This window comes from Hemicordylus capensis, chromosome 4, assembly GCF_027244095.1.
Source record: "Hemicordylus capensis ecotype Gifberg chromosome 4, rHemCap1.1.pri, whole genome shotgun sequence".
Taxonomy (NCBI): Eukaryota; Metazoa; Chordata; class Lepidosauria; order Squamata; family Cordylidae; genus Hemicordylus; species Hemicordylus capensis.
The window spans coordinates 48,808,677-48,825,479 of NC_069660.1; the positions used below are offsets into that span (position 1 = coordinate 48,808,677).

The 16,803-nt window shown below is 42.1% G+C and overlaps 1 protein-coding gene across 6 annotated transcripts in view; it reads right to left on the reverse strand.

Annotated features, from left to right (window-relative positions):
- Window positions 1–330: 330 nt before the first annotated feature.
- The window catches only part of SAMHD1 (SAM and HD domain containing deoxynucleoside triphosphate triphosphohydrolase 1), a 34,378-nt gene continuing 17,905 nt past the window's right edge, over window positions 331–16,803 (reverse strand). For 5 of the 6 annotated variants that reach the window (XM_053245241.1, XM_053245244.1, XM_053245243.1 and 2 more), the window contains exons 7-16: window positions 16,641–16,796; window positions 13,636–13,736; window positions 12,941–13,049; window positions 10,811–10,902; window positions 9,698–9,813; window positions 7,990–8,129; window positions 3,873–3,968; window positions 2,991–3,095; window positions 2,493–2,630; window positions 331–1,572 (exon numbers count right to left, since the gene is read on the reverse strand). In XM_053245241.1, the coding sequence (XP_053101216.1) occupies window positions 1,441–1,572; window positions 2,493–2,630; window positions 2,991–3,095; window positions 3,873–3,968; window positions 7,990–8,129; window positions 9,698–9,813; window positions 10,811–10,902; window positions 12,941–13,049; window positions 13,636–13,736; window positions 16,641–16,796 (1,185 nt within the window). In that variant the 3' untranslated portion in view covers window positions 331–1,440. Of the gene's footprint in view, window positions 1,573–2,492; window positions 2,631–2,987; window positions 3,096–3,872; window positions 3,969–7,652; window positions 7,733–7,989; window positions 8,130–9,697; window positions 9,814–10,810; window positions 10,903–12,940; window positions 13,050–13,635; window positions 13,737–16,640; window positions 16,797–16,803 lie in introns of those variants that run through there. The other variant, XM_053245246.1, reaches the window with a different exon arrangement.

The following is a 16,803-nucleotide window of genomic DNA, read 5'->3' on the forward strand; positions in this document are numbered from 1 at the left end:
CAAGAAGGGTGAGGGGGATGGAGCAATGAGATGGCGGAGGAGCAGCAGGAGCGCAGCTCAGGTTAGGGTGGCAAGAATGAGGTGAGGGGGCTGTGGAGCAATTAAGTACTAGTGCACAGATGCTCGGCGCAGGTTAAGCTAGTAAATTTAAATCTATCAGTGCTTTCATTCCAGACTCTATCATGCCTTGTACACACACCTGTGCATATGGACCCTTCTTGAGCAGCTCTCTGCACACGGGAAGAAGGCTGACCAAGGTTAAGGGGAAGAAACAGCAGAAGGCATTACAGGCATAGTTGACACATGGTGGGAATTCAGCATGGAACTGGATAATGGCCTAAATATTTAATTATCCTACCCTAGGTTTTAACAGAAATCCACAGTAGTGCTTCATTTTAAACATAGTACTTAAAAGGTTTCTACCATTCTTCTGAAGCTTCCCTGGGTTCATAAACAAGAATAGAAGAATTACTTCAGTTATGAAGTTTCAGCTCTCTTAATTAATAACACACTCCTCACATACAAAAATATTTTGACAGCATAAAATGCACATCAGAGAAATGCTTCCAAAAATATAACTTAGAGTAACAATACACTATATAAGTACAGTGACGGCATCTGTGTCAATGAGACATTAAAATACATCAATTTGCTTTGAAATATAAAAGGCAAAATCCCTTGGCCTGACAGGTTCTTTCTTGAAGACTCTTAATCCAATTTGCACACTGTCAAATCATTATCTCCCATATGTGTTTCATTGAATACAACACCAATAGTTTACTTTGCTTCTTAAATTGGCAATTTAAAAAGGAAACAGCAAAGGCTAAAAAAAGTATATCCTTGATTGTTTCAGTGTATATTTAGCTACACATATACAACTTTTTTGCAATTTAGGGGAATTGCAGAGGTTTTTCTGAAGGACTGTATGATAATCATAACAAAAAGATACATGAATTAAAGCAAAAGACATAGGTCCCACTGCAACCTACATGCCAGCCTGATCCCTGCCCACATGTTTGCCCTGGTAGAGAAACAATACTATTTTTTGCTGATTTTAAGAAAACAGGTTTCTTGAAGTAAGGCTTGCTTAAGCTCCTCACACTGTTTGATTTAAATGTTACAGATATTTCAAACACTTTCGAATCCTGCCTTGGAGAGGCAGTTCTCACTGTAGTTACACATTCAAACCAGCAAAATGAGAATGTTCTCCAGCAGCAATGTTCGCTTTGCCTCAGCAAAAGCCACAACCAATGTAGCGTTTTTAAAGTGTCTACGTTGCTAACCAAGACATTTTCCAGAAGTTGTCATGTAGGCTTATTCTGTGACAAAACGTTTGTTTTTGAAGTAAGCTTGATAAAAGTTCTGTGCGTGCAATATACTGTAGTGCAAAGTCAAACGACAGCACACTTGAGCTGTCCAACAGAAATTCAGATGGTTAAATCAGTCTTTAAAAAGCGTGGTTCTGCATTTTAAATCTGAACTGAGATTATTTGGATCTGGAGTATCATCATCGTTGTTTACATTCCAGTTTGCTTTCATAGGAGTAATCTCAGGAGCAATCACATCACCATCCTATCAAAGCATCAAAAAGAAAAGGGAGAGGAAGGAGGGGGAAAAGAGAGTCAGCCTTGTCAATACATTCTGTCATTTTGTTCACCCGTATAAGGCAGGGCCTTTTCATTCAATATATTTCAGGGAGAAACTGCAACCCAACATCAGCCTCTGGCATATGCTTCCCCTTCCTGTGGGAAGAAACTAATGAGTTAACTGTGCTGTGTCACACTTACTGTGGTATTCCCCTTCACACTTTCTTTCAGTTAATTGTATACAACTAATATATTATTCACATGCAAAATCATTAAGCATGGTAGGCACCAAATGTCTAGTTCAGGGCTGCTCAACTTTGGCCCTCCTGCAAATGTTGGCTTACAACTCCCATAATCCCTGGCTATTGGCCACTGTGGGTGGGGATTATGGGAGTTGTAGTCCAAAAACACCTGGGGGGCCAAAGATGAGCAGGCCTAGACTAGTTGTTGGTAATATTACCAATTGTTTCATAATGCAACCATCAGGGCTGATGTCCCCTTGACCAAAACAGTCCCTGGTATTCTCAAAATTCTCACTAGCCTCTGGGCCCTCACAGGCCTGGATTCAAGAATTTAGGAACTGAAAGTGTAGGCCTACATTCACATTGACCTCACACATTATGCAAGGATATTCAGTGCCCATGTAGAAACTCACTAGACAATGTTCTCATCCCATCTGCACTGTTCAAACAAGCCACTGAAAAGTTCCCCTGAATAAATGAGAATGAATGGGCTTGGGACCAAAGGGAGGCTGAGAGTCGGGCTCTGTGGCTTCCTTAGGCACATCTGAATCTATGCTGGATACTTATGCAGAAGTTCAACATATTTAAAATATTTGGAGATTTCAATCTGCATCTTGAGATAACACATTTCAAGTGTAAAATGCGTGGTCACTTAATTTCTTACCCTTGGTTTAGTAAAATCCCTGTTAACGCACCACTGAACAAAATATTTTTTTGCAGCATCGATAACATTCTCATCCATTCTCTTACAGTAAACCCTGATTAGCTGTTCCGCAAATTTCTCTGGTAGAAGTTTTGAAACCTTAAGATAAGAAGATAGAGGGCAAATAGAATAAACCAGAACCATACACCTAATATTATCACCTTGATATAGCAAACTCTTCAGTAAATTTCCCAACTTTTCCCAAAGAGCAAAACCTAAAACTGTAAGCTTCAACAGAAATAGCAACACACAATTACAAGCATTCTACAACTTGACATAGAGAACTTTAAGACTACTTGTGTACATTCAGCATTAATACAGAAGGCTATATTAAAACTGTCTAAACACCACCACATGCCATTTCTTAGAAGTATTACGAGTTTCCACATATATCCAGATTATCTTCTTCAAAAGCAGGTAGAATGAACTTAAAATACCACATCCCAACCTTATATGTACCTGTTCTTTAGAAATTTTGATCGCCTGAGTGACATCAGATTTGCAGTAGAAATGAACTTTATTGATGGGGTTCTTCTTTTTCATTCCATAGTCCATGTTGATAACCTTAACAAGTCAGAAATAAAGCACAGAAATAGTATTTTGATGCTATGTATGCTCTTATACACAACTATGGTGCAGCCACACCTGGAGTACTGCATACAATCATGGTCACTACATCTAAAAAGGACATTGTAGAACTGGAAAAGGTGCAGAAGAGGGCAACCAAGATGATCAGGGGCCTAAAGCACCTTTCTTATGAGGCAAGGCTACAACACCTGGGGCGATTTAGTTTAGAAAAAAAGACGACTGCGGGGAGACATGATAGAGTCCTATAAAATCATGCATGGTGTGGAGAAAGTGGATAGAGAGAAATTCTTCTCCCTCTCACACAACACTAGTACCAGGGGTCATCCCATGAACTTGATTGCCAGGAAGTTTAGGACTAGCAAACGGAAGTATTTTTTCCACACAATGCATAATCAACTTGTGGAATTCTCTGCCACAAGATGTGGTGACAGCCAACAACCTGGATGGCTTTAAGAGGGGTTTGGATAACTTCATGGAGGCGAGGTCTATCATCGGCTACTAGTTGGAGGGCTATAAGCCACCTCGAGCCTCAAAGCCAGGATGCTTCTGAGTACCAGTTGCAGGGGAGTAACAGCAGGAGGGAGGGCGTGCCCTCAACACCTGCCTGTGGGCTTCCAGCAGCATCTGGTGGGCCATTGTGTGAAACATGATGCTGGACTGGATGGGCCACGGGACTGATCCAGCAGGGCTATTCTTATGAGAAAACATCAAAACATACTCAAAGTGTGTTTTATAGGAAAATGCCATATTTACATCGACTAAGAAGTCTTCAGCCTTTAATTCAACATCTTGAGAGAGCACCGCTGGTTTGGAAGCAACAACTTCATCAGGCAGCCCGTCATATTCCTCCTGCAGGGCATAAAATTTCTCATTTTTGTTTGCGACTCTAGATCATTCTTCAACTGGTGGCAGCCCACCATGAAGGAGTGGTCTGCCCCAAAAGTGAAATCAGAGCACTCTCTATACCAAGGGTAGATCCCAAGGAAAGCATGTATAGCTGCTCTCCACTGCCACACTTTGTGATAAGGCGGGGGGCAGAGTTGTGCATCTGGCCCCATCGACAGGCACAGGGCAGCCATTTGTTCCCCGGCACGATGGTAGCTATCCAATTGGAGCGAGGGAATGGCTGCATGAGAGGCCGACCTCCTTTACTCATTCTCAGTTGCTCTTGAGCAAGACGGAGAGAGGCTACAGAGAGAGCAACTGGGCATGGGGGTTCTTGAACAGGCTTGGGCTGCACCTTGGCAGCGTATCGAGAGGACTGGGCAAAGTCTTGGTAGCTGCTGGAGCTGGGCATGACGGGGCTACCACGGCTGTTTTTGAACTTACTCACCATTTGTTTGGCAGTGCCTTTTCCCTATACTTTTGCTACTCCTTACACTTTTGTTTTGTTTGTTTAAGCTCAGGGCCAGACTGGGGGCACTGAGAGGGTGGTGGAATGTATATGGGGAGGGCGCCGGGCAGTGTTCCCTCTAATTTTTATTATGAGTGAGAGGAAAGAATTTTGTTCTGGGTAGCAGTATCAAGGCAGTGTGCACACATAACTCTCTCTCTCTCTGACAGACAGACAGACGTAAAGAATTAATGCGCTGTGCAAAACACAACACACAATTTTTAAAATCTCCCCACCCACCCCCAGGCCCCCACCTCTCTTCTTCTGTAGCTTATTAATCAACACTGAAACCAGTTATTAATGACTAAGCACCATAAATATGGATCAAAAAAGAAGTGCATTTTACAATTCTACTTATTGTATTACAAAGTATAATAAAAACAAGGCAATACTTCAACAGTTACTGAAAGTCTTCAATATTCAAATTAGTATGGTGGAAATAGTATTATCACACTGTCACCTAGAAAAAAAATCATACCCCACACACATGAAAAAAATTAGAGAAAGTGCTGATCTGGCCTCAGGTCTGCATCCACCAAATGTGTGCGACGGGGGCCTACCTTGCAAGGCTCTTTGTGCTGTTTTATTAGCATACTGAGATCCTGCTCATCACCCAAAAAGCATTATCAGCCTGCTTCACAAATGCAGTCAACACATAATGTCTGAAAGGAGCAAAAGTGTCCAGCAATTTCCAGCAAGTGTAAAGGGATGAGGGATGTAGAAACAATAACTGAAGTGTTTTACGAAAGATGCCTGCTGTACTATGAAGATAGCCTGATCCACACAGCTTATTTCATGACAGCCAGAGTCTTTGCAGTTAGCTGCTGCCTGGTCTACATGTTACATTTTAATGATCTGGGGAATTCACTATCGCTGTTAACATCTCTCTCCAAATTTACACCAAAAAGCAAGAGGGAAGAAGAAGAAAATACATCACCTTTCATTAATCATTATCTTCTTTTGGGATCCTACTAGGCAAGTAAGATCTTTTGTTGAGAAATAATTACCCTTTGCTGCACAACTCAACAGCCGGCCAGCCACCAGCCAGCCAGGGGGATCCTGCTGCTCTAGCACAGGTCCTCACCCGCCGCCTCTTCCCATTCCCTTCCTCCGACAGCCAGGCAGGTGCTGTGGCTGGGTGTATCTTTGGTGCTGGTGGCTGCCGCCGCCGATTGATGTGGTCCGCTCCACTCCCCAATCACACCCAAGAGTCTTGTGTGTGATTGGGGAGAGCAGACCACGGTCGGGTCAATCAGCAGACATGGCGGCAGCAGCAGGGAGGAAAAGGAAGCCTCAGGGCCAGTGCCTCTGCCCCCGTGCCCATCTCGGCTCTTGCAGAGAGCAGAACAGCCTGCCTGGCTGCCTCTAAGTCCCAGACAGTCCTCGGCAACTTGTGAGGGGGGCAGGCGGCTGCAGAGCAGAGGGAGGGGACTCACTCAGTCAGGCGGCAGAAGGGTGCACTGACGAGGGGCGCACCGGGAATGTGCCCTGTCATCCGATGGCCCAGTCCAAGCCTGTTTAAGCTGTCCCTCCCCCTCCTTTTCATCTCTTTAAGTTCCAAACTTTCTTAATAGGTTATTGTTGTATTCTGTTGCTTTTAAGTTTCCTTTTCTTTCAGTTTAAACTTCTGCTTGTACTATCCTCTTGGTGTAATTGAGGTGCTATTGATAGAGGTCTCTCCTTTTACAATCTAATATCGTATGGCTTGGCTGGTCTTTCAGCTCCTTAGTATACTTATTCTTCTGCTACCTTGTTGGTCCCTTTAAAACTAGGATTTCCTGTGTATGTTACTTAACCATTACATTATTTTTATTGCTCATGTTTCCTACTTAGTTGCAGCCTTCCCTTTTATGTTACATGGTCATGATTAAGTCTTAAATCATCCTAAAGGTAAAGTGTGCTGTCAAGTCGGTGTAGACTCCTGGCGACCAGGCGACCACAGAGCCCTGTGGTTGTCTTTGGCAGAATACAGAAGGGGTTTACCATTGCCATCTCCCACACAGTAGGAGATGATGCCTTTCAGCATCTTCCTATATTGCTGCTGCCCGATATAGGTGTATCCCTAGTGGGTGATTTAATTCATTAGGTCCTTGATTTGTATTAAAGAAAAGAAAGGAATATAATAGGAAATAGTAATAGTTTATACATGAGGATACAGAGTTATTTCTTCATTGATTATATTTTAGTGGGGTTGCATAATTGCTAAAATATACGTTGAGTTGTATATGTATAGGTATATAGAGGTATATTTGCATGACGAAGATTTAATACTTTCTAATCAAATAAGAATAATTTATATCAATCAATAAACAAATAACTCCTCCCCCTTAAAAAAGGGACAAGGGTGAATTAGTCATATTATATGGAATCTCCCTTAAAGTAAGTATTAGTTAACTTAATAATTTGCATTTAAACATCTTCATATTCCTTAATATTTGGTAATTTGAGGTAATTAATCTGCATTATTGAATAATTGGCAAGTCATGGGGACATGGCTCCTTAAAAAGGCTCGAGAAAAGCTAAAGGCAAAGGGAAGGTGCCGACTTCTAAATGGCCAGTTCGCCAACCTGTCGGGCCTCCAGCCTCCTCCTCTTTTGAGGATGAGGGGCAGGTAGTCATGGCTTGTATTCTGTCTCGTTTCTGGTGTTTGACTGGAGGACCAATTAAGCTGAGTGGGAATCTGAGGAACAGCTCTTGCAGGTTTGGTGGCCCTTGGGCTGGGATCTGCCCCTGCTTGTAGGCTGGCTGCACCCACCACTCAAGTTTTTTGCAGCCTGGGTCGGGTGGGGCAGGCTGGCCTCCCCACAGCAGGGATAAACCTCATGGTTGTGGTGATGTCTGGACCTGGAAGTGGGCTGAATCAAAACCCAGTCCTTCGCCCTGTTCTGTGCAGTCCTCCTTATGAGGCTGACACTGATGGGGGGTTCCCATTTAGTATACTATTTAGTATATTCCTTGATGCAGGTTATTTGTAAATGTAATCAATAAAGTGGTCCTAGTTCTTCCAATTTGTTCGTGTCCTGTTATTGGGGCCTGGGTGTGCAATAATAACCCCCAGTCCACCACAGCATGCAACAATGGTAAGGGAAAAGTCAGCACATCACATGGCATGTGTGATGAAATGCACAGCTCCATCTTACCTCAAGACTGTCTGACCCTTCCACTTTACTCTGAGTGTTCTCAATGGGGACCTTCCTGAATGAGGTAATCTTTGCTTCTTCTACAGAAGGGACAGATCAATTAAGGTAGAGTCTTTGGTAGATTCAGTCTCTGATCACAGTTTGAAACAGGATTGCATAGCTTTTGGCTCTCCTGCAGATGCTGGGCTATAACTCCCACCATCCCAGACTATTGGCCACTGTGGCTGGGGATGATGTATTCCAATAACAGCCGGGGGGCCGAAGTTGTGCAGTCCTGCTTTAAAAGATTCGTACGATGGAAAGACCCAACCAACGCAGCCTTGAGAACTGTACCTACCTTTTTAATTTCCTTGCCCTCTTCAGGCTGCGTCTCTCCCAGGCACTTATAGAGATCACGGCGCTCTATTTTATGCAAAATTTCCCGTGCTTCTTCCAGTTCTGGTTCATCAGAGTGTAGAATCTTCAGAAATATATCATCTGCTCGAATTAAACAAATCATAAGTCTTGCTATGATAATCACAGCTAGCTAGGAATTTTCTTTTGGTATATTTGCAAACTGTAACCTCATGAAAAGAGATATTCATAGCTGCAATCCCCAGAGAAAGATATTATAGTATACAACTGCCTCTGAGAAAGAGCACTTGAGCTTGAAATGTGTCAGGCAATTATTGAATAAAGCATTGATTAATATATATTCAGCATCTTTGGGAACTGTCAGGGTCCCACCCTGATGCCCCTCTCAGTTCCAGGGAGGTGATTTGTTTTCATTGTTCTATGACAGTTTAGTCTCCAGGTTCAGGGAATTTGTTCAGCTTTTACTTTCCCTCGCTGCCACCATATACATTCTTGTTACCCTGCTCTCGGTATTCAACACCTTTGGCTGCGTAGCCTCACGAGCGCAGGATAGGCGTATATGTTCAGGATATAAAATGAAACAAAACTTGAAGTATAAAATAAAAAACAAGAATAAGTTTATTATTTACAGATTAGAATAAAGATCTCTGCAAAGCAGGGCACACAAGCTTCTTTACCAAGTTACTAGGTACATCAGCTGTTCTGGATAAAATGTAACATATAGGGAGGTGAGATAACTGGGACAGAGGTAATTAAACTTGGGCTTGTAAACTTAATGAATTCCTCCAGACCTTCTTGTCTGTTATTAGGAGCTGCCCAGAACACTGCTGGTTCTCCAGCCTCCATACATTCACTGTTCAAGTTTCACACAACCCACCGAACAATCTTTCCTGTTCAGAAACCAATCTCTCAATCCTCAGCCCAACACACCTCCTACTCCCACGCAACTCAATCCAACTCTCTCCTCCCTGTATCAACTGCCTTTTTAAAAAAACCCTCCCCCTCTGAACTTTCTGTGCCTGGTTACTATGGTAACCCACATACACTCACTCACCAGTTCCTATATACATTCCCCCCTTTTTATCTTGGCAAAATGTAATCCATAAATAAACTCAGTCCTGACTCTTCAATACTCATGTTCAGGCTGGAGGAGTGCTAAAGAACTGGCTGACTACAGCCATTGTAATAGTCTTTTTTCTTCATCTGTCATATTTGGCCAAACGATACTAGTACAGCTCTGTGATCCAAGCCAGGTCTAGTAATTCTCAGGACCTTTTATGTACTTTTGATGTCCTCCTAAAACCTGTTTCAATAAAAGCATTCCCAACACATGACTTAAGTGCCTAATTAAATGAAATTCTAAAATAAATACTATCCATATCTCTCTATCACAAAATGGGGATCCTGGACACATTTACTAAGCTGGGTTCAAATCACCCCTCAGCCACAATGTTCACTGCATGACAATGGGTTAGTCACACTCTCTTAGCCTAACCTACCTCACAGGCTTGTTGTAAGGATAAAAAGGAGTAACCCACATCCATGTACATCACTAAACTCAGCAAAGGGCAGGATACAAATGTGAATGTGAAGAATGTTCTGCTGAAATAAATGAGATATACTTCCAAAATCAGTGTGACTTGGATTTCAGAGAGACTGATAAGCCAGATACTATTAATGATTGCCTGTACCTGTGAGCTTAGTATAGGCTTCCATATCCTCCAGTGCTGTAGAAATCTTGTATTCTTTTCCTCCAGAGCCCTTTATTCTAATATACGGATCAGCTTTTAAAAAAGCATCTGTAATCCTAGTTTGAAACATGCAACATAAAGGCATAAGAATTCATAAAGTCAATAATTACCTCCAATTGGGGATTTCAGCTTATTTGGGAAACTTATGTTTCCTAATCAAGGTCTCTAGAAGTGAGCAATGCAGAAACAAAGTTGGAAAAGATCAAGCTTTAAACTGGTTTCTCTCGTGATACTTAACAAAATTCTCTTTCAACAAAGACTGAGAATAGTGGGTGGTCATTCACTTCAGTGGCTCAATGACACTCTCCAGAACTAGGTCTGAAACCTTTAATTGATTAATTTGGATAAATTGCTTTAAATCAAACAATTTTTGATTGGCTAAAAAGGCACATGATTGATTGGCAACACTTTGGCTGTATTCAGACTTTCTCCAGTCCTCCATACCATGCCAATGGGTTGCCAATCAACCATGGTTTGGAAGATCAGGAATGAGTTACATGCATTCACACTCCCCTCCTCTCACACACACTCAGCTCAACAGGATGCTTCCCACTTTGTTAAACCATGACTTCCAAAGTGGATGTTCCCTTCAAATCAGGAATGCAATCCATAACTCAATCCCAGTTTAGATGAATTTCTCAAACCACAATTCGCCAACTCACACATTACAGCAAACTTTGGTTTGTCAAAACAGGAAGTCTTCTATTAAGTCACGCACATGCATGCACATGGGTGCATGCATGCATACACTACTCATTCCTGATTCCCCAAACCATGTTTGGAGGATCAGAAAATATGACCGAATGCAGGGATGTTTAAAAATGTGGAATTATTATTAGTGAAAGTACTTTAAAAAACAGCTGGAAGCAAATAACATCTCTTTTTTTTTTTAAGGTAATTTTTTTCTCTCATGCAGGAGGAAACACCTCTGCAGCATATATATGCACAATCTAAAACCAGAGAAAGTATGTTTCCCCCCCTCAAAACTGTTATTTTATTTATAGGTAACTTTGGGCAGATTTAATTAACTGATTAATTTACTAACACACTTACATGGTTTCAATAATGTTGCCAACCTGATGCTGGTAAGCTCTGCGGTGCAGGCAATTCCGGGTATGGAACATGTCGTATAAGTTTCCAACCTCCTAAAAGCCAAGGGGGAAAGTGACTTTTAAAATTATCTTCTGTGTTAAGACCAGGATTAGGCTGCAGGATAAGGCATAATTAACTACAAGTCACTATCGCAGAACTTGTTACCAGCAAAGTCTTTTGGCCCTTTTACTTAGTGGTCAGGGATACCTTAGAACAGGGGTTCTCAAATCTGACTTTCCCATTTGTTTGACCACAATTCCCATCATCCCCAGCCACAATGACCTTTGGCTATTGTGGCTCGGGAGTATGGGAGCTGCAGTCTAACACCACCCGAGGACCCAACCTTGAGAACTCCTGCCTTAGGAAGCCTGTCCTACAAATGTGTGTGTCTCAAATAAATGCCTAGAAGCAGACAGCAGTAAGCTGAGGACAAGTTTAAGAAACACAGTGGATATTCCAAGCAACATGTTGTATTAATTTTAAAAAACTTCTACTGTCTGGTACCACCACATATCATGAGTCTTTAATCTAACAGTTCTGTTTTCGTCCCTCAAACTGGACACTTATCTCTTTTGCTAAATGACTATGAGTGCAAGAAAAGAAGATCCTAGAACAGAAACAACTAAACACTTCTAAAGAATCCAAGCCATAAAAATAGAATTCTTTAATGAATGAAAGCAGCTTACCGTTCTTTTACAGAGAGGACAGGAATATTCTGCCTGATGTTTCAGGCATTCATTCTTACATTTTAGTATCACTAAGAGGCAATGTCCAGACTAACGATTCTCTTGAGGGTATTCTCAGGAATGGTTTCTGGAGGCCCAAGCAGCTTCAGAGGGAAGAGGGGGAATCCCCCAAAATCAACCCTCGCTCTGCACAATAGAGCAACCTGGTGCATCTGGGGACGGTTTTCCTGGGTGTCAACCACTGTGTCTTACTCTTAACATTTGTCTATCTCCAGCATTTAAAAACATGCTCCCGCCAGCATTCCATCTTGTTTAAGGCTCAAATTTGCTTCACATGAAAATTCTAGTCCTTTAAAAGTTAATTTATTCAACTTCAAGAATCTCTTTGGCTTTTAAGCACAGGCATCTGAATCTCTCTCTCTCTTCTCTGTGCCCATAAAAGTTAAAACAGCCTAGAGAAGATAGCTTCTATCCCCAGCTATCACTTATCTATGCCCAACATGTTATTTCAGACTCCCTATAATAGCCTTTCCCCATCATAACGCAACCACTCAACCTCACAAAGTATGGTAAGGCGGTGTTTTCTCTGCATCTGGGATCAGATGCTCCCAAAATACATGTTTTTGAAACCATCAGTTCTCTGAATGTAAAAGTCTCCTGCCCACATATTATGGTTGTTCTCACAACCCAGGATGGGTGGGTGGGTGGGGGAGGCAGGAGTGCTTCTTATCTTTCCCACAGAGGATTTCCTCTCAGCTTCGGGTCATGCGGCTTGCATGCCCACATAAGCCACACTGCATGGAGCTGCACAGTCATCTGGAGGCCAGAGGAATGCAGTACTGCCTCCAGAAATCCCACAATGCACTGCACAAGGAGCATGGTGCATTGGGGGGATTTCCCCACAGTCGGGTGCTCTAGTATCCGCTCGGGCTACCAGCAGCCTGACCAGGGACGTGTGACTGGGGACTGAGCTGGAAGGGCACACTCACACCCTTCTACCTTGGTAATAGCCCAGCAGGGAAAAACCTTGGGCTACTTGGCAGGGCAACACCAGGATCAGACACAATCCTAGCACTCCACACGAGCAGCCCTATCTGGGGGCCCTACCTGGGTAGAGCTGCTCATATGAAAAGCCTCAATGTGTGTTTAGAGTCACTTCTCAAAACCGAACAGAACAAACTTCAAGTTTATCCTACTTAGTTGTGAAGCTCACTGAATGGCCTAGAGCAAGTCACCATCATTCAGTTTAGCTTATGAGGGTAAAAGTGGGATACTGCTTGTCTGTGTCCCTTGAAATAGAAGTGGGATACAAGTGAGAAATACACAGGAATTTGTAGAGGAGAACCTTCAAGCTATCACTGAGAACATAACTATAATTGCAAAAAGAGAGCGAGAGAGCGCTTACCTTGTCACGGGTACAAATATGCTTCTTCTTGTCTACTTCACAGACGCGAGCAAATTTAATGAAGCGTTTATAATCAAAGTTATTCTGGATTCCAAGATGATGACAATCTCTAATATATTTCAGAAACAGATAGAGACAGTCATTCAGTTACGAAAGTCTAATTCTCTCTCTCTCTCTCATATATCCCGCCCACCCCCAACATTTAACACAATAGTTGAGGTCATTAAATGAACATGTTAGATCTGCCAAGGCCCTTTGTTCTTCCTCTCAAGCCCTGCTCTTCACCTCACCGTTGACAGTGTATGCAGGCAATCTGGTTGGTGGGGCTAGGAACAGGGCCTTTTCAGTAGTGGCTCATCTTTGGAATGCCTTCCCACAGGAGCCTTGCCAATCTGCCTCCCCGACAAGTTTTCTTTTAATTTTTAAGCTTGAAAATTCCCCAAATGGCCTTTAAAATTTGGTTTGAATCAGTTTTCCAGCTTAAACAATGTTAGCCTATGTGTCATTGTTTTTAATTTTGTTGTTGCTGTTCTCTTATTTTTGTTGATTTTTGTTGCATTGTTGCCGTTATTGTAAGCTGCCTTGAGCAGCAGTGTGCTGGAGGGACAGGGTAAACATGTTAAATAAATAATGTTAATATAATCAAATCTATAGCAAAAATCTTTCAAATGATTTCAGCAGCAAAATCTCCATACCTGGCAAAGTAATCCCATTTATCAACATCAATGCCATTTCTTTTGTTAGCCACTATTTCATAAAGAAAGCCCTTCTCTTTAGATCGTCCATGGTAAGGCCACTGAAGGATGGGACAAGAGACAGAAAAAACAAAGTTAATACTGTATTTGAATGAGTAGGTATATAAGCAAGGTTTCAAAGGACTGGTAATCTCAAGCATTGTAGCTTTGCACTTGGTGAAACAGATTACATTATTGGTGATACTTTAATACTGGGGGCGGAGCTGGAGCTGGTTTTTAAAAGCACCTTTTCCCACCAGAAATCAAGATCAGCAAATCAAATGTGATATATTCCTGGCTATAACCCAAATGACTGATAGTTCCACCTTTGATGCAAATTATTTGAGTAATTTTTTCTCTGACATGTACATTCAGTGATTATGGTTGTGAGCTTTAATTTTTTATTTAGACTGAAAACAAAATAGCCTCATCTAGTATGTATGCTTTTAATGGGCCTCTAGTGAAGGTTGATCAAAGCCCAAATATGGGTAACAAGAATGCATATCAAGAGAGCTTTCTAAGGAGACAAGAGCCAGCAGCAATAGTAGAATGACAGAAGTGAGAAGTTTTTAATTTCAGAGAGCACTGGCACCATCCCTGACCTTCTCACAAAGTGAGAAGTTCAATGAGGTGCAGGTGAGCTAGCTAAGGGGCTATAAGAAGTTCTCGAAAAAATGAGTGGGGCTGAATGGGCTGTCTGTGGATCAAAGGACTTCTTTTTTGTCTTTATGAGAACATCTGGGGACTGAGACTCTCTGCATAAATCTGGATCAGTTTTAATAGTTTTCTATTGTGCATTTAGAATGCTTAGAATACATTTTTAAGTTAATAACATATTTGCATAGATAAGAAGTCACATGGACCCATTAAAAAAACAAGAACAGTTACTGTTAAACTCTGGCTAAGACCTGTTAGTGCAGCTCCTTAGTAAGAATAGTTAAGAGATCTGTTTCCTGACCAGTCCAGAGCTGGCTTTAAGTAGAGGCCTCTCAAGGGAGGTTTAAAGGGAGTAATGTGCAACACAAGCACCTTTTGCTGTTTGACAGGATGACTGCAGGATAGCCTAACTATGTCATTTACAAATACTGCTGCTTCTCTTTTATATTCTGTCTGTAATGGAATCCGAGTTCAAAACAATAAGATCCTTTTCTGACTTCAGTCCCTTCCACTGTCTAGTAATACAGTCATCCCTTACCAACCGTGGATTTTAGTAAACATCTAATACCTAGCATCTAATGCAGTTTTAAGTATAGTAGAATTAATTTTTGTAGGCAGTCTCTCCTACCACGACTTGAGTACGTGCAAATTATTGTATGATTTGGGCCACAAGAAGCACGAAAGACTGAGATGGAGTGGGGGGAGAGAGAGAGAGAGAGAGAGAGAGAGAGAGAGTGAGAGTATGTGTTTCAGTGAATTTAAGTGATTTTTGGTGGTTCAAAATTTTTCCTGAGGTTCAATCAGTTCATTCTTCTTAGTGACTCCTGGTGATTTTTAGTGCCTTCAACCCCCCCCCCTTTTTTCTGAAGTAGATTTATGACCAAGGTTCCCTACTGCCCCCCCCTTCCCATAGACTTATTAGTCTTGCCAACTGTAATTTTGCCAACCGCTGGGTTTTGTTAGAATGAAACCCTCGCGGTTGGCATGGAAAATCCCAGTCACCAAAGTGCACGGGCTCCCATGGAGCATATTGTGAGAACTTGGGGGGGGGGGGTTGGCCAATCCCAAATCCATGCTGTGACTGACCAACATTTAACCAGGATCGGTAATCACAGATCTGAACTTGGCTGGTCAATCCTGGTTAAATGTTGGGTGTTTGTTGCATTAAGTGGGGATCAACAAAAATATCTGAGTTCTCACAGGAGTGTGCACAGTTTGGTGACTTGGACTTTCAGGTAAGCTGTTTCGTTTGTTTAATCATGAAAATCCATCCCAAGCTGTCCACTGATTTTATCGTCTCTCAACCTGCAACATGGAAAAGCTGCCTTATGTGGAGACAGACCATTGGCCCTTCCAGCTCAGTATTATCTACAGTGATTGGCAGCAGCTCTTCGAAGTTTCAGGTAGGAGTCTTTCCCAGCCCTATCTGGAGATGCCAGGGGTTGAATGTGGGACCTTCTGTATGCACGCAGATGCTCTACTACTGACCTATGGCCCCATCCTCTAAGGGAAATACCTTATAATAGACAGTGCTTTCATGTAGTCACGCATCCAAATGCAACTTAAGGTGAACCCTGCTTAGCTAAAGGAACAACTGATGCTGGCTACCACAAGACTGGCTCTCTACCCAGTCTTGGGTCTAGTTAATCTTGACTATGAACTTATTTGAAGATGGAATGAACATATGAAGCCACTTTACACTGAATCAAACCACTGATCTATCTAGTTTAGTATTCTAGGCCAACTGACAGCTGTTCTCCAAGGTCTCAGGCAGAGGTCCTCTCAACCCCTGCTAACTTGGCAAAGAGGCGCCTTTTAACATGGTGTTTCTCTTTATTTAGCAGGGGGAGAGTAACTGGCCCTGTCCACCCCCAGCACAGGACCTCCAGTGACTGTTGCTGGCGTCTATCTGATGTTTCATTTTAGATTGTGAACCCTTTGGGGACAGGGAGCCATCTTATTTATTTATTATTTCTCTGTGTAAACTGCCCTGAGCCATTTTTGGAAGGGCGGTATAAAAATCGAACAAACAACAACAACAAGTGCTACCTGACATTATATATCTGGAAAGGCCAGAGACTTTCCGCATGCAAAGCATTTGCTCTGCTGCTGAGCATAGCCCCAATTCAAGATCTTTTTTTAAAAACTGCCCATCACACCCAAACAAATGAGCAACAGCTCATAAAAACTAATGTTTTTTTCCTCTTGAGGTCCTCATTCCCTAGGAATGACAATTATATTGAAAAAGATATTCTATTAAATTGAACAGCATTTAGATAACATCCAGAGAAGTGGAGAATGAGACTCACCCCAGAGTTGTTTGTATCTGTTTCAATGGGTCCTGCTATCTGTTCTTTGATAAAATCTATATCTTCAGCGAGGTTGAGACCAAAATACTCCATGACCGGTTGTAGCTCATTAGAAGTGATTAAGTGTTCAAACATCTGAACAGAAGCCTGCTCATGCTGCAGA